Here is a 17,978-nt window from a genome sequence, read left to right as displayed (position 1 = left end):
AGATAGCTTTTTTCCAAAAGTAAACTGAGAGTAACTTGTGCCTATAAAATGAGTAGGTTTGTGCAGCCTGGCTCAAGACTCAGTGTACTTAATAGACTTGACACACAAGTAAAAATGTGGATCTGTCAAAATAATTGCATTTTATTCTTACATTTTGTATAGAAAAATTAAATAGTACATTAGTGTAAACACCACATTAAGTTTCTCATGTTAACTTCTGCTTTAAACTTTGGATTAAACAGTTTTGGCAGGTTTAAATGTTAGCTTTCAAATATTCAATGTATCTATGACAATCTGTATTGTATTGAGTGTGCATGCTATGGAAGTACTGTAGATCTCAGTTTTTAAGAATGCCTCATTCAAGTGAGCTTTTTAGAAAGCAAAGTTTATCCTGCCCCAAATGTCCCCAAGTATTCCTATTCTGCATGGGGTTTCATGTTTGAAGTTTTTGTTGAACATTTTCAATTACTTACTTTTGGTATGTATTAAAAAAAACTTTAAACATGTGTCTTTCTGTACATACATATGTATGCATAATGCTACATGTGCATAGATGCCCTTGTGTTCCTGTGATTTTTTAATTTTAATGTAGAATACAGCTGATTAGCCGCATGATGTGTTTAATATGTTCTGGGTTCTTATTCCTCCTCTTCCATGCATGCTTAATGCATTGTATAACTGGCAGTCGACAGACCACAGGGCAGCTTGGGACCCCCATCAGGCCAATCCCCATCACTTGAGAGCTCACCTAGCAGCTGACAGACATGGTGGCTCGGTACAGGTATTTTCTGTTATTTGCATGAATATTTCCACATCTTTATATCCTTGGACACACACGCCATGTGTGTAGTTTTCTGCTGAAAATTCTACTTCATAACAAAGTTTGTAACCACGCTCCTTTTGTGATAATATCCCTACTAAAAAGATCACACAAAATTTGACTTCGTTTCTACAAATGCTTGTAGAAAAATACTCATCTGGAAATTTTTTTTTGGGGGGGGAGTGTTTGGTATAGTTGACTGAGTTGACAGATGGAATCACACTCATTGGTAGTGATAGAAATAACATTGGGGCCAAATGAATTTGGACTGTAGAATATCTGCAAAATATTGTGCTACTGGAATGTACGTAAAGAAGCTTTATGCCACCAGGAATAAGTTTTGGTATAGGAGGCTATTATATATCTAATTTGCTTGTGCAGATGTCCTTCCACCCCAAACATATTATTAGTGCTGTTGGTTCTTTTAGTGGTGTTTCTTGTTAAACAGCCAGGAAATGGGATGCCTGGCTGCTGCATTTTCCATTTCCTCATGTAACTGATATGTTAGTGCCACAAGAACAGATGAACTCTTAAGTGGTACATGGGTGCTGCAGGAGTGACCTTTGTTAACGCAGGGTCTGGATGTAAAGTATTTCAGTGCTGAGGTTTGAACACATGCATCTCCTTCACATCTTCCACTTAGAAGGCTGTCACTGAATTGGAGTGCATGTTCTAAAGTAGCTTGTGAAACTATACTCTGCTTGCTTTTTCTCATTGCAAGTGTATCTATCGCTCCATCATAACAGAGGGGATTGAATTCGTATTAGTGGTATTGATGACAAAATTGAGCAATCTTCTCACAGTAAATACAGAATGAGTATGCATAAAAGCTAATCATTGAAATCCGCTGACCCTTTTCAATGGGCTTCCAATTCCTCATGAAAATTGAGTGGCAGATGGGAAGCTCTCTAAGATTCTGCTCTCCCTTTCCCCCATCTAAAATAAGGACCTGAGTAGCTCTTGCTTCTTTAATTGCAATCATATTGGTCCACTGGTTAATCTTGCTGTTTCCATAATACTACCAACACTTGTACTTCGTTTCACTAATGCTTGTACAAGGATAATTGAGGGTCTTCCTTTTTATTATTGAATGACACTGTGATAATTACAAATCACTGATACAGAAAGAAGGTACTTTCCTGACATATTTTTGTCCAGCCATAGTCACGATTAGCTAAAGCATGCTGTTGTCTCAAGTACTAGACAACAATAGAAGAGAAATGCTTTTCCCATACTGAGCGATTTTAATGGCTGTTGAGACAGAACTGGGATTCAATAGTTCACAGTGAGCAGGCAGAGACTATTTAAGAAAATTTATTTGCCATTTAATCATCAAAATCTCCAAGCAGTTTGCATAAAATATAAAATATGCATTGAAATGAATGATAAAAGCAGATGTTAAAAATTAGAGAGCCTGATTTTTTCCCCAGTATAAAATGAGCAGTTTTTAAAATACACATTATAAAACAAAACAACAGATTAAAATATTTGTTACATTTACATGTTTGGTAGACTTAGTTAAACAAAAATGGTTTCAGCAATTGCTGAAAACATTAAAGCGTGGGTACCCTCCTAATCTCCTGCCAACCTAGCAGTTCGAAAGCACATCAAAGTAGATAAATAGGTACCGCTCCGGCGGGAAGGTAAACAGCGTTTCCGTGCACTGCTCTGGTTCGCCAGAAGTGGCTTAGTCATGCTGGCCACATGACCTGGAAGCTGTCTGCAGTCAAACGCCGGCTCCCTCGGCCTAAAGAGCGAGATGAGCACCGCAACCCCAGAGTCGGTCACAACTGGACCTAATGGTCAGGGGTCCCTTTACCTTTACCTTTACCCTCCTAATGCCAATGGGCAGGGAGCTCCAAAGTGAATTATTATTTGCAAGTGCAAAATGAACATTATTTGGTGCTTGTAAAAGTGTCAGTTTTGGTCACTGAAATGGTCACCGGTCTGTTAACAGCAGCCAGTGTGTCTGTAACCTCCAGACCATGCAAGTTAGTTCAACTTGCTGCCCACTAGATGATGCAATGCAGGCTGTGAAATGTGACTTCTTTGCTGTTTGCACTGCCACATGGTATGCATGGTTATGGGCATTTGGTTGGCTTCATGGTGAGACTTGTACCTCTTGCACTCTAGTCATCCAGCTTGCTTCAAATCCCATAGCTCTTCAGAATACCAAGGAGCCACTTGGGCTGCACAATGCCAGAGAAGAAGCTCAGAAGGAATATTTTCCATCAGTCTCTAAGGGTTGCCCATCCAAATGGATCCACTTCCCTTGCCAGGAGGGAATTGCAGCTATCAATCCAAAATACCTACTATCATATCCAATACTATAATATCCCAAAGCTGGCTCGTTGAGAGGAAAGATTGGGGGTTTTTTTTTAAAAAAAAAACCCGAGTTGAACATCCATGTAACGAAAAGTGATGCCTGTTGTAATTTACAAGTCCACTCACGAGTATTTTTCTGATACTGGTAAACTGTCAGGTACTGCTGATCTTTATGAATGACATTGTAAAATACCAAATGCCACCATTTATTTTTGCTGTTAATTTTGGTGAGAGCATTCTCACTCCTCACAGTAGTACAAATGAATCATTTTGACTTAGCATTTATATAGAGATCTCATTGCTTTTGTTCAGTAGAGTCTGTTAAGTGGTTCTCTGCTACAGCCATAGTGACAAAGGTGGGAACTAAGCTAGTGTTGTAATGGTGATTATAGGGAATGAGATGACTGTCACTGTCGTCTGACACCTCCATGACCTGCTTTAATGGAAAAGGAACAAATTGCAAGTTGCTAATCTTGAAGTTTCTGCAATATTTTGTGGCAGATCTTCCTACAAATGATTTGGTAATATAAATGTGTTATAAGCACTATTCTTCAAGATACTCGTTTAGTCAGGATTTTGTGTGCCCGTGCAGTGAATTGGTGAGTTTTCCCATACATGCTTGGAGTCTTATATAGCGGTTGTCTATAGAAATTAGTCCAGTCATGGTGCCATGACTGATATGTGACTACATCAGAATCATTGAAATATGTAGGTGCAATGCAGTAAGTCTAGGTTTAAGTTCTTATTGTGTTTTCAGTTCTAGCTGCCATGGACATTTTTTTATGGCAAGCTGGAATATAAATCTAGCAAATAATTAAAAACATATCCCATTCACTCTTTATTCCATGTTGAATCATGATGGTTTGTATTTTTCAGGGCATCTCAAATTAGGTAGTAAATTACAAAAGGAGATGTCCTTGGATATGACTTATTGACATATTTTAAGTCCTGTTCTGTTGCCGTGAGCTTTGAAGAAGGTTCCTGAATGGCTTAGATGTTTCCAATTCCTGACTACAACTACCAGAAACTGCTACAGGATCCTTCTACAAAGCATACAAAGAATTAAGCCCATAAATTTAACATATTGTTGGGCTTGCTGCTTATGTTTGCAAAAGCTCACCTTGTGAACTTCTTGGGTGTTCTTGGGTTCCTGGATAATAAATAAATTTACCTTCACACAAACTGAACCATTTTAGGTTTGAGCTTGGAGTATTTATCTTTCGTTATGTAACATCTGAAATGAGTGGTTGGGTTGGGTTTCCAAATAAAATGTTCATAGCCAAAATTGGAGTTTAAGGTTGTGAATAGCTATTATGAATCATAATATTGAAATAAAAATGTGCAACTTGTGGGAGATCTCAAATACAACTTTTCTGTAAAGGAAGAAAAATCTTAAGTAAACTAATTCAATAGTGACACCTGAAACTTTAATCTTGACTACTTTCCAATAGCATGCAGCCTATGTGCTTCTGGTTTAACGTCAGCACAGGAGAGGCTTGTGCCATTTGTAGTTAAAAAATAGCCTATTCCAGCAAATAGAGTATAGCTATGCAGTTCTATCCCACTTGATTTTAGGAACCTTTTTATAGTGCTGTGTTTTTGCTTGTTCAGCATGCTAACATTTAGGATCCTACATAAGAGGCTGTTAGCAAATCCATTCTTTATAATCTCCTTTGCAGCACAGATGAATCGGGCAGAGAGCATTGTTTACTGGCACAGCAGTATTGTTTGCTACTAGTGCTAAACAAACCCAAGAGTTGGCATGAGAGGGTCAGGTCCCAGTACCAGAGCAATGAGATAGATTGTCTCTTTGAACTATGAATGGGAACCTAGTGTTGCTTTCATGGAAATGTACACTTCTAAACAGACACATCCCTTCTCCTACGACGTGAGGACCTGCCGTCATCACTAGCAGGTCAGCCTTGTGTGGCAAAATGTTCTTTGTGTTCACTCTTGTAAATGGGTGGACCGTATGTACTGTTGCCTCAAAAATAGTTTTATTGTGTTGGAAGATACTGGCCTACATTATTAACTTCGGCGGTTATAAAGCACCTGAAAGCATCTTAAAATGGAAAGCTTTAGCCTTGACCTTATGCATTCAAAATAGTTCACTGATCTCATTTACCTATCATTTTAGTAAGTACAGAATAGCAAATCATCTGTTGGTAGTGATTAGGGTTTTTTGAAAGTCTCAAACGTGTGGTTATAGTGCTTTGGGAAATCTGTCCTCAGTTTTATTCTGTCTCTTTAGCTTCCATTAAAGCGAATGAATGATTCAAGTTGTGGAGAGAAATTTGTTGGTTGTCTAACACTATTTGACTTGTCAATGTGAGACATAAAAAAGAAAATTCTTCTGACTGTCCGTTTTTCTCACTTGCTTTGATTTCTGGAAGAAACATACCGTTCATTGTTAGTGTTTCACTAGCTAGCCTCCTACATTCCTGTTTTACAAAAGTTTGCCTTAGTTCCTGAAAATGTCAGCTGAATAGCTCTGATGAATTGTCTCTTTCACAGTTCTTGTGTTGCAGTAACTTGAAACACTTATAAAAGGTCTTTTTAAAAATGGTTCTCTCCCCCCCCCCCCCCAGCAAATTATCCAGACATCTTATTTATTGTGAGAGGCAGATTTCACTTGGGGTTTTTCCTAAATATTTTAGACATGCCTATAGGCTTTTCTTTTCTTATATTTTCTTTCCTTGTGGGACGCGGGTGGCACTGTGGGTTAAACCACAGAGCCTAGGACTTGCTGATCAAAAGGTTGGCGGTTCGAATCCCTGCGATGGGGTGAGCTCCCATTGCTCGGTCCCTGCTCCTGCCAACCTAGCAGTTTGAAAGCACGTCAAAGTGCAAGTAGATAAATAGGTACTGCTCCGGCGGGAAGGTAAATGGCGTTTCCGTGCGCTGCTCTGGTTCGCCACGGGCCACATGACCTGGAAGCTGTATGCCGGCTCCCTTGGCCAATAAAGCAAGATGAGCGCTGCAACCCCAGAGTCGTCCACTACTGGACCTAATGGTCAGGGGCCCCTTTACCTTTACTATAGGCTCCCAGTTTGCTGTTGCTTTAGGGCTGGTCCACAGACCAATCTTGACCTGCCATTTCCCTATCCATCAACTAGGTGATGTCTAAAGATGAGCTGGCTGGTGAGGTTCAGTCCTGCTGGGTACTGCTTCATGAAGAGCATTCCCTCAACAGAATGTGCTGGTGAAACAGACCCCTGTAGCCAACAAGACTGAAAACTAGCTGATGCTTTATGGTTTTTGTAATGAACAAGTCAGGTTTATATTAATTTGATTTCTTGAAATACACACCCCTCCCCCCCCAAAAGTTTTCCCCAGATCTTTGGTAATACCATGAGGCATGTAGCAAGCAAAGCAGATGTTTGGATGTTATGGATGGGATTAACACAATGTTCCCTGTCAGTGGAAGCCCTGTGCAAGGACTTCTGCTTTCACAGTGGGGCTTTCCCCATTGCTGCGCCCTAGAAATTGGCTATGGCGGGGTGGGAGAATGGCACACAGAAAGGGGGAGAGGAGATCATTCCATCTGGCATGCGAAATTCTTGCACACACAGGAAGTTGGTATAGTGTGATGTTTAATTCCACCCTTTGGTAGAAATTGCACCGCTTGTTTACTAAGGTGAAAGTATACTCAGAAGCAGAAAAGGCTTGAAGAGTGTTTGGTAGCATATTCATTATGTTTTTGTGGACATGTACCTTCATTGAAATGGCCCTTCACAGGACATTCATAGGACAAGCCTTCATTCTCCTTTTTGTAGAATTTATTTTATTTATAAAAATATTTATATACTCCTATATTACAAAAGTATATCAGAGTAGTTTACCACAGTAAAAACAAGAATACATAAAAACACACAAAGTTTAAAACAAATTAAAAAACAATAAAGTTCAGGAAAAAGACCAGGAAACCATTGCCTGCATAGGCCTGGCAGAATAGAAAAGTTTTCAGCTGGCATTTACAAGTTGCCACAGGAGGCGCCACTGAATGTTGCCAATGCTTGAAGTTAAAGCTGTACTTCATAGTAATAGCTGTTGCAATTTACGGCAAATCCTTTATTGCTAAACATAGTAGTTCTTCACTTTTTTCTCCTTTAACTAGTCATTTTTTTTGTAGATGGCTTTTTCTACAAGCAGTTGGAGAAAGTTTAGTAAAACTATGCACGAGGCTTGAATGGAAAAATAGTTATAACCTAGAAGTAACGCATTAATGTACTAATTTCAGCTCCTTATGCTATGAAACAAATATTACACCTAATATGGGCATTTACAAGTGTCTGATTTTTGGAAATGCTTGTAATTGCAGGTTGTAAGCTCAACAAATGGAGAGCTCAACACAGATGATCCTACTGCAGGACGTTCAAATGCACCCATCACAGCCCCTACAGAAGTGGAAGTAATGGACGAAACAAAGTACGTATTGTCTTATACAAAATAATCGCTATGTTACCATAATTTGGTACTGAATGTGTGAGTTAGTCTGTCTTTTCAAGTGTAATTTCCACTATTCTTAGTTCATAATTTTAACTAGCAAATCACAAACTGCTGCAATAGTTTTGCATTTAAACTTGTTAAAAAGTGAGGTTTTGTTATTTCCACACAATGCAAAACCTCCAAGGCATAGGAGCCTTTTAGTTTTTCAGTACCTGGTTTTCACAATAGGACAGATTGGAGGGAACAAATACTTGACACGGGAGGGATTTTTGTTGCTTAAAATGGGCAGTGTCATAGTACTACCCAGTAGGGGCATTATGGTGCGCTTTAGATGCAGCTTTCCAAATCGCAGGGCCCCCAAGGTACATGTGACCATGCGTGTTGAGCTGAAGTGCTTCAAATCCAATCGCTGCCTGTATTTGTCACTTTTTAACTTAGAAAGCTCTCAAAACTACTTACCCAAAAGAATGCAAATGAGTGCAGCTATTCACTAGGGAAGGCTGCAGCTTGAGTCCCTTTTCTAGGGACTCAACAGAGCATAGTTCTTCGCTCCTCCACCTGATTAGTACAGTAAATTGGAGGTAGGTGCATCTTTTCATAAACCCATGTAAGTACCCTTTTCTCTTAACTCCAAATAACTCAAGATCTTCATACTCCAGTGATGTGGTAGTGGTAAAAGGAATAGGGCTTTATTGACACCTAAAAGAACCCCTTTGCATGCGGGCATGGGACACTTTTAGGGTATAATTATGCCCTCATTGAAAATTTAGCAAAGCGAATTGCATAGCAAAGAAGGAAAGTTTGTGCATTTGTTGTGCTGTAAAATATTGTTTTGGTTCTTGATAACTTCGGTGTTATGTTATATATGCAAAATGCAGCACTTTTACAATGGATAGCATTCTGATTCTCTTTCCCCTTTGTATTTTCTTTGTATTAGCTGCCAGAAAGTGTTGAACATGTGGTGAGTTCTAAAGTGCAGGCAGGCAGAAAAAGGCTCCAGAGCATTTTAAAAACAAAAGAGCTCTCAAGAGCAAAGTACAATTGGAAAACCATTACAAATGAATTCTAATGGCTTTTGCTATTGGTCTTTTTTAACATGAGAAACTTACTACCTTATTGAGGAGCACTTTTGCCTGCTTCTGTTTCTGCTTGTTTTTCAAATCTTGGTGTACTTTTATCTAATACTTCTAAATTTTTGTTTTAATGTCAATGATTATATGCAGTAGTTTACCTATGCCATTATAGAGGGCAGACTATTTTTTTTTAGGTGCTAACATCATAAACAATTAAAGCACTATTGCCACTAAGTTATAGCAGATATTTATGAAAGTTTAGTCATTGGTAATTATTTGCTAACTGATAGCTCAACCTGTGTACATTTGCATTTCTCAAATTCATACTTTTGCGTGTTCCTTGACTTCATTGCTGAATGCAATCTGTGCACAAAGCTAATTTTTATCATACTGATTTACTAACCCTATAACTAAATGGCAGATTTTCTAAAGTGGTGGAAGAGCTTGTCAAACTTCTGTTGTTTGGTATTTGTACCAGACAAGTGGGAGACATAGGGGCATTTTCTAGAGGCATATTAAGGTTAAAACAACATAATCCAGTGTATTTGTTTAAACATGGGCTATAATAATATACAAGCGAACATAAATATATTGGTAGAGGTCAACAGCCTAAAATACATTGATGAAAGCTGTGTAAACCTGCCTCAGTAAAGCTGCAGAACAAGCATGGTGTCAGGTACACAATAGTCATGGCAAATAAAATAAATCATAAAAGTGAAAATACTGCTTTGTTCATCTCATTCAGAGAAGAACAATCTTTGAGGGATGGACCAATAATATATCCTATCTAGAACTGGGAATGATAATCAGACTTTGTGCAAAACCTTGTCACAAAAATAGTGCGCCTCTGGCTGCAATTTGAAGTGAAAGTTTTGCGCCTGCCTAGGAAAAAATTCCATGCAGTCCAGAACAAGCAGGCAAAGATGCATTTCAAAAGAAGCATTGCCGCACTGACTGAAAAGATCCTATCACTGATGACATCCTTACATGCATCACGTATGGTATCGCAGTCATCCCTTTTCAGTACAAATGAGCTCTCAGCTAGCTTTATCTTTGCAGAAACCTGGGATGAATGTGGGAAGTTCTTTCATGCTGGCTCTTGCTCATGTTGATGTCAACAGTAGTGGGAAGTGCAAATGACTAGAGAACATTTCTTCTTGAACTGTGTATATGTCAAGTCTCTGTGAACTATTGTGTACATGTGGAAATTGTTCATGTGCAGTTCCACAGCTTTTGCGTCACCTTATTTGTTTATTTAATATACTTTTATTCAGCCCTATAGCCAGATTTTAGGGCAGGTTACTAATCAATTAAAGTACAGATGACCTAAGAGCTGTGCAGAACAGATAAAACAAACTTAATGGTAGCTCAATCATAAAAAATACATTATGGAGTCAGCAGGACTCCTTAAAACAACAAACTAATGCTAGCATATTTTTTTTAATGCCTGTGCAAATAGGTGTCGTAATGCCAGCAGAGTCAGTGGCAGGTATAGTCCTTCCATAACCTTGGATATTGTTTATGATTATGTCCTAGAGTTAGATTGGAAGACATCAATGGAACCAGCTGGGGAAAAAAATCAACTTCTCACATTGTTCCAAAAACCCCACCAACATTGAGGAGTTAGGGGAAAAAACCTCCCAAACTACAAAGGGTAGTTCCTTGAGTGACAGGTTACTTACTGCCTAAGTGCAATAGGGAGAAATGCCCATTTTGGAGGGGAAAAAGAGACATTTCTACATAAATAAAAACCCATTGGATAATTTCTCAAAAGATGAATATTTATGATCTGCCTACCGACCATATCCATTTCATTTAAATCTTGATTAACATAAGTTGCTCTAGTCCAGGGGTCAGCAACCTTTTTCAGCAGGGGGCCGGTACACCGTCCCTTAGACCATGTGGTGGGCCGGACTATATTTTTTGGGGAAAAAACAACAACAAATTCCTGTGCCCCACAAATAACCCAGAAATGCACTTTAAATAAAAGGACACATTCTACTCATGTAAAAACACTGGGCAGGCCCCACAAATAACCCAGAGATGAATTTTAAATAAAAGGACACATTCTACTCATGTAAAAACATCAGGCAGGCCCCACAAATAACCCAGAGATGCATTTTAAATAAAAGGACACATTCTACTCATGTAAAAACACGCTGGTTCCTAGACCGTCCGTGGGCCGGATTGAGAAGGCGATTGGGCTGCGTACGGCCCATGGGCCTTAGGTTGTCTACCCCTGCTCTAGTCCATCCAGTAGCTATCTTACATTACTTCAATCTGTGATGGAGTTATGCAAACTATGCTTGCTGAAATTCCTCTTCTATGTAACAGTTAAAACTGCAGGACCCTTGTCTCTTTTTTCACCTGCCCACCCTACCTATTTCATTTATTTCATATTTTTATGTTGCTTGATTGTAAAAAGAAACCCTACCTAGCAGCCATGAACACTTCATTTGAATTTACTATATATATTTTTTAGAGTAGGACTGGGCCAAGGCACTGAAGCAGAATTAAGCAACATTGGAAAGAAGTGAATATAAAGCAGTTGAATGTGCATGTTACTATATTCTAGGGGTAATCTATGTTGCCCTCAAGATGTTGGACTACAAGTCCCATCATCACTGACCAGCATGACCAGTGAGCAGGGATAATGGGAGTTGCAGTCGAACAACTTCTAGAGGGTACCACATTTGACCACTTGAAATACTCTCAAATTTGGACAGCAGTTTATATCCACTTGCCTAGGAGTAAGCCCACTGAACTCAGTGGCACTTACTTCTGAGTGGATCTGCATGGGATTGCACCGTTAATGTATTAAACAAGTGCTGGTTATAAGAAAGACTATATAGGAGAATATTTTAAAAGCATTCCGTCTCTAGGCTAAACATAGAAAACCTATGCAATGCATATATTGTGTGGCAAAGGAATGCAAAGTCTAGTGGTAAGAATGAAAAGTGTAAAAGTACTAACTGTAAAATAACATGGTTTAGTAGTCAGATTTACACCATTGTTTTGATGCAATAATCTTCATACTTTCTTCTTCTTCTTCTTCTTCTTCTTCTTCTTCTTCTTCTTCTTCTTCTTCTTCTTCTTCTTCTTCTTCTTCCTGATTCAAATCATGAGTTAAATTGCCTTGATTTCATTCAGACACCCTGATTCAAAGCCTCACAGCCTAAGCCACCAGTTTCCTTTTCACTAATGAAAGTAGCTTCCTCCTCCCAGGCAATTTCACTGTATCTTATAGAAGCATTGATCCAGTTTAGAGATTAACTGAAGGCCAGAAAGGAGCATAGGAGTCAGGCCATTGGTCCATCTAACTCAATATTGTCTACATTGACTGCCAGTGACTCCTCAGAGTTTCAGGCAGGAATCTCTCCCAGCCCTACCTAGTGTTTGCAGAGCATTGAACCCAGGATGTTTTGCATGCAAAACAGCTACTCTGAGCTATAATCCTTCATCTTTATTCTCCCTGAGACTGAGCAGTGAGGTGGAGTTCATTTGAGATGCTGGAGAAATGCACATGTTCTGCGTTCCTTCCCCACGTTGTATCCCTTTTCCTTGAAGTGGTGAAGCATGTACAGTACTAGGAAGCATGCCTTCCTGACAGCTACTATCCTTTGCTTCATTTCTCAGTACTGAGAAGAGTGGGGAAGGGGAGGGAGTTGGGTAGGTGGGTTAGCTGCTTTTTCTATTAGAATGGAGATGTTGGCCAATCTTTACATCTATTTGTTAGCTCAATCCAACCTTTTCTTGGCGGTTTGATTGGTAACTGATTTGAGTCATCTGCTCCTGTCTGTCTGTTACCGTACCTTTCCACCACCCATTAGTAATTACACGAGATAAAGTGGGAGAAAACATGGGAAATAGGAGATTCATAGGTGTGTGGCTCTGCATGTGAGGAGGAGGAAATGACAAAGGACCAAATGTTCTCACTTCATCCTCTCAGGGTTTTCCCCCCCTGGGTAGCCCTTTCTTAAAATTCTGCTTCCTAAATCTGTCTCTCTCTTTGTTTTCTTTCTTGGAATACCTTCTAGTATTCTGTATGCGTGTGTGTCCTTCATTTGTTGTAAATGGACAAATAAGCTTACTAACAACCCACTGTTATCCCTGTTATCATAGGCTCTGTAGTATTTCAATATTCACACTTTGAGTCCTTTGGAAAATATAAATAATTGTTGACTGGCTTTCTTAGCTCTAAATCACATTTGGCTACCATAGTTTACCATCGGTATTTAAACTTCTGTTCACCTGGAAAGGAAGTCACCTTGAAACGCAACATATATTTCAGGTGGAATTCTAAATACTTTGGGAGTTTTTCGTGAAATTCCCTTTGGTTTTTTTAAAAAACCAGTTGTAGGCCTGGCAACAGGATTCAGCCTGGTTGGGCATTTCTTGGAGTTCATGTCAGGAGGTTGGTCTCTTGGCAACTACTGACAACAAGCCTGGTAAAAGAGCACCAGTAGCTGCCACCAAGAGTGCATCTGGGGTCTGAGTCCCCCTTCAGCCTGAGCTATGCTGTCTGTTTTTGTTGCTCTCTACAAATATTGCCTCCTTGTTGGGAATTGGCCTGGACCAGCCCTTAGAGGCATAGGAATAGGAGTGGAATGTTTGCTGCCTGCTATTTAATGGTGTGGGAAATATCAAATTGAATATCAGAGACAGAAGGGGCATGTGAAACCAATAACATGTTGCAGTGTGCAGTGCTCCTGTTCATGTTTACAGTCAGCCATGCTCTCTTCCAGAATATTTCATTCTCCCTGCCCCATGTTTTTAGGACCACTTTCTTTACAACAGGCAGTGTGTTCTGCACCCACTGAGCAGGCGCAGTCCTCACTGAGCTGTTTCTGTACTCCTGCAAACTTAAGGGTTTCCAGTACTTTGAGGCTGTCTCATCTAGATAAGCCTGGCTTGTGGCTTTATTTTGCAGCTCTTTGATGCATATTTGTATCTCCACACCCCCATCATTTGGCTGGAACAATCATGTTTTCCAGGCATATAGAAATTCAGTAGTTGTTGTTGTTTAAAAGGTTAGCATGCTTTCCAAGAAACAGATGAGTTACCCCAGCAGAACTTGATGACTGTAAGCCTAAGAGAGGAGGAAAAGCTCCTGAAAACAATTAGACAACCAAAGCCAAAGTTGATGTAAGCAACAAGAAATTAAAAGCCTATAAAATAGACCTGGAAAATCCTGAAGTGCAGGCACATCTTAAAAGTAAATGATGGGAAAGGTCACATATAGAGATGTTAAGGGAAAAGGAGATTTCCTTTCCCATGCCTTGGCTCTCAGCCTCGGCAAGATTTGACACTTTACTTTGTAGGTGGGGAGCAGACAAGTTGTTAAATCAACTATATTATAGACCCATGACATTGCACAGGGCAGTTTAGTTTTGCATGCATTTGCCTGCAGTGAGAACAAAGGTCCTGAAAATAGTTAACTACTGTTTGCACAAAGCAATTAAGTCCTAAATCATTTTATAGCCTTTAGAACTAGGGCAGTATAAGTTCATGTAGACTATAAATGCCTTCTTTTGTGTTACAGGTCATGAGTATGTATCTACTTTTCTCACAGACTTGGAATTTCTGCCTCAAAGGGGATAGATAGTAGAACGCCTCAGAATAGTAACTGTGTGTTATACATGGGAAAGTGAGGCCCTCTAGTGACCATTTATAGTTAAGAACATATCATTGGCTGCAACTGGTATTCTACAGTTGTGTGAATATCTTTTTAATGCAAACAAAGCAGTTACAACGTTTTATGAAATATGTATTTGTCCAAATAAACAGGGTGATGTTGAGGATAGTGTTATGCATGTATTAGCATCAGTTTCTTCAAGTCTTATCGTAATGTGTTTTGATAATTGTTTACATCAGCCTTCCCAAACCTGGTGTGCCCTCCTTGTTCCTCATATTTTTTTATTTCACTAGATTATTTTTAGGTCACCTAATAACAAAGGTGGTCTAGCAAATAAAATGAAATAAAAATGCACCCAAAGTCACAAATAAAACAGTAGAACAAAACACAAAAAAGCAGGAATAAAATACACAGTACTAAGCCACTTAAAGTAGAGATTAGTCAAATCCACTGAGGTTAAACAATGTTTGAATTTACAATACTTAGAATTATGCTTCTCAGAATCACCCAGATTTTATTAAGCCCCTTTGATATGGTTGGGGTTCAGCCTATTTTCAGTTGGCTATAATCAGAAATTGGGCTACTATTAATATATCCGAAGTTAACCACTTTTGAATTTGCGTAATATCTTCATTCAAGCAAGCCTTCCAAAATTGACTGTCATTTTAGCATGACAAGACTGAGGCACTGTTAATGGGTGGTTCCCTAGATTGGATGGGTGGGATTACACTTCCTCTGAAGGAGCTGGTACACTGTTTGGGAGTACTCCTGGATCGATTGCTGTCGTGTGAAGCTCAAGTGGTCTTGGTGGCGCAGAGTGCTTTGCCTAGTGCCCCAGCTTTGCCTAGTGCCACAGCTACGCCCCTATCTGGACACAGGGATAGCTTAACTTCTGTTAACCTCTAGGTTAGATTACTGCAACGCATTATACATGGAGCTGCCTCTGAAGACAGTTCAGAAACTTTAGTTGGTGCAGAATTCAGCAGCCAGGTTGCTGATCCTACTGCACTGCCAATTAGTTTCCAGGCCCAATTGGTTTTGACCTAGAAAGCCTTAAACCGCTGAGGAACTCAATACCTCCAGGACCACCTCTCCTCATATGAACCATCCTGGATCCTGCAACCATCATATAAGGGCCTTCTTTGTGTGCCTTTTCCGCAAGAGCTCTGGAGGGCAGCAACAGGAGAATGGGTATTTTCTGTGTTGGCTCCCCTTTTAGGGGATACTCTCCCCAGAGACGCTCTCCTGGCACCCTTGTTACATATCTTTAGGTGCCAGGCAAAAACATTCCTCTTCCAGGCCTTTGGCCAACTAAACAGTCTATGGCCTTTTAAACTGTGAAGGGTGGTGTTTTTCTTTGTTACAATGGTATGTATTTTTTGTGTTTTTATATTGTAAGCCACCCTGTGATCCTCGAATGAAGGGGAGTATGCAGATCATATAATTTATGCAAACCATACATTGTCTTACCCTTTGAACCTTCTTGTTCATCATTGAGTACACTGGCTGGTGGCAGCTTTTCTTGAGTGTGAATTTGCCTCCCACTTTTCCTCTGCTGGCCTTACTGGGGTTAGCATGAACCCTGATTAATGGTGGTGCCAAGTTTAAATGAACAGAGGAAATTCACACTCAGTAAGGGAGAGTGTGGTCAGTTGTACGACCCGTGTCTCTTAAGACAATACTGTGTCTTCAGTGGCCTTTTCTCTAATACTTAGAAATGGGTCTCATGTTCTGTAGCATAGTCTGTATAGGCTGTTGAAAGGGGAAAAGGGGATTTTTGCTTGTCATCCTGGGACTTATTTTGCAGCATACTACAGGGTGCAGTTACAATTCTGTATTGATGTTAAAGAATACTGAACGGATATGGGGCAGAGATCCCCAACTTTGCAATGTTTTAGAAGTTAGCAGTGTCATTTTTACTCAGACATTCAGGATTTTGCTGTAATGTTCATCTTTTGACATTTCACACTTTAATGCCTAAGCCGCTTGGTTGCTTGCACAAAGGCAGGAACACATTCTTGCTCTATTCCTTTGCTAGAGTGGGGACATAGCCTGCTCCATGTCCTGTATAAAGACCTGAGAGAAGTTGGATGAAACGTTATGATACCAGTGAATAAACTGGTACAAACATCTACCACCTCTCTTTACTGTTTGGCTACCCATAATGCTATAATGTGACTGTCAACATTTATCACTTACTGATGGCGTTAACACTATCAAATGGTAAAAGAGGCTATATAAGTAATTCTTCACTATATAGACAAAACCTTAAAAAGTGAAAGCCATTCCTACAAGCCATTCTCTTGATTCAGACACATGTTGCTTATGTCAAAAGCAAAAGATTCAACGGCATCACATGCTTAAAAAATAACAACAGATAAACCAGCCCCCAAAGCCACACAAAATATGCCCACTGATGACTACAGATTTATGTTCAAACATTGCCATGCCTAGTTCATATAGTGTTTGTTAGTAGCTAATGAAACCAACATACAGGGATCTGTTGTCTTGTGTTGTGCTTATTTTCCCCCTCGTAGATGTTGATTCCACATAACTATACCACCTTCATTGCACCATCTGCATTGATATCAGATGATGAAATGTTTTAGAAGTCTGCTTTATTACACTTATTTCCCTATAAGTCAATGTGATTTGTCTTTAACCTGCTTTGAACTGGCTTAATTTACTTAACTGTATTTAGATAAGCATGATATTTATGTCAGAGATGCCTTGTTCTGCATGTAAGACTGTTTTCATTTCACAATTGCAGGTGCTGCTGTTTTTTCAAGCGAAGGAAAAGGAAAACCATTCAGCGTCACAAATGACTTTGGAAGAAGGCAGACCATGGGGAATTACTTACTTGCTCATCTGCTATATCGTGATTAGTGACCACACGTTTTTCTGGCACCCCTATTTCAATGAGAAGGTCCTCATACTTGCTTTGATTTGGTGGTTCAACATATTTAGTTTGGATCATCTCTTCTGGAAGCTTTAAATCTGTGTCCACATGAGTATATATTTGACCACTAAGATACTGGACCAATGGGGAAAAAATGCTGCTCTTTCCTCCAGCAAAACTAAACTGTCATAGAAAACATTAGCAGTGATTAGCTGAAGACCAGATGTTTCATAAACCTGGCATGTGCTGAGGTTTTTCTGATGCCATACCGAAAGCAGGTGATTTTTCAGAGAACAATGGACATGAAAGCATAACTACCCAAACATTTGAAATACGTCTTACTTTAAGATTTCTTTTGTCAGTAACACTTGCATTGATTTCCCCCTCCCCCATTGCTTTGAAGGTACTGCATTTGCAAAATTGTTACCATTAAATCCTATCAGAAAACATGGTACAGTCACTGCCCAGTGGTACTGAGACAGAAGCAAGAGAAGGAGTCCTCTGATGCCAAAAGTCTGTGCTGTGGTTTCTAGGGGAGCAGGTGAATCACTGTTGGTAAAATCTGGATTTAAAACTCAGCTTTTGTTGTGCCTCTAATTGAAATGCAGTGTAGTAGAAGTGGCAATAGTGCTTGTACAGAAATAATGTTTGTATAATGCAAGTTGTGCTTCCAGTTATGTCCGACACAAAGGCTGAAACTTCAACAGAAAGATGCTTAGGAGTTATGAAAAAACACACTACAAGGAAATAACTGTGAACATGAATCGGGGAATACAT

General features: G+C 39.6%; 1 protein-coding gene across 6 annotated transcripts in view; it reads left to right on the top strand.

Moving 5' to 3' along the window:
* The window catches only part of CSNK1G3 (casein kinase 1 gamma 3), a 48,353-nt gene extending 31,075 nt beyond the window's left edge, over nucleotides 1-17,278 (top strand). Inside the window, exons 12-15 of one of the 6 annotated variants that reach the window (XM_028749519.2) lie at nucleotides 686-775; nucleotides 7,467-7,573; nucleotides 8,532-8,555; nucleotides 17,073-17,278. In XM_028749519.2, coding sequence (XP_028605352.1) covers nucleotides 686-775; nucleotides 7,467-7,573; nucleotides 8,532-8,555; nucleotides 17,073-17,127 — 276 coding nt within the window. In that variant the 3' untranslated portion in view covers nucleotides 17,128-17,278. Of the gene's footprint in view, nucleotides 1-685; nucleotides 782-7,466; nucleotides 7,574-8,531; nucleotides 8,556-17,072 lie in introns of all 6 variants that reach the window. The other 5 variants (XM_028749516.2, XM_028749521.2, XM_077936096.1 and 2 more) reach the window with 5 other exon arrangements.
* The last annotated feature ends 700 nt before the right edge of the window (nucleotides 17,279-17,978 follow it).

This window comes from Podarcis muralis, chromosome 11, assembly GCF_964188315.1.
Source record: "Podarcis muralis chromosome 11, rPodMur119.hap1.1, whole genome shotgun sequence".
Lineage (NCBI taxonomy): Eukaryota > Metazoa > Chordata > Lepidosauria > Squamata > Lacertidae > Podarcis > Podarcis muralis.
The sequence above is the reverse complement of the archived record's forward strand: the minus strand, read 5'-3'. Positions and strand labels throughout refer to the sequence as shown.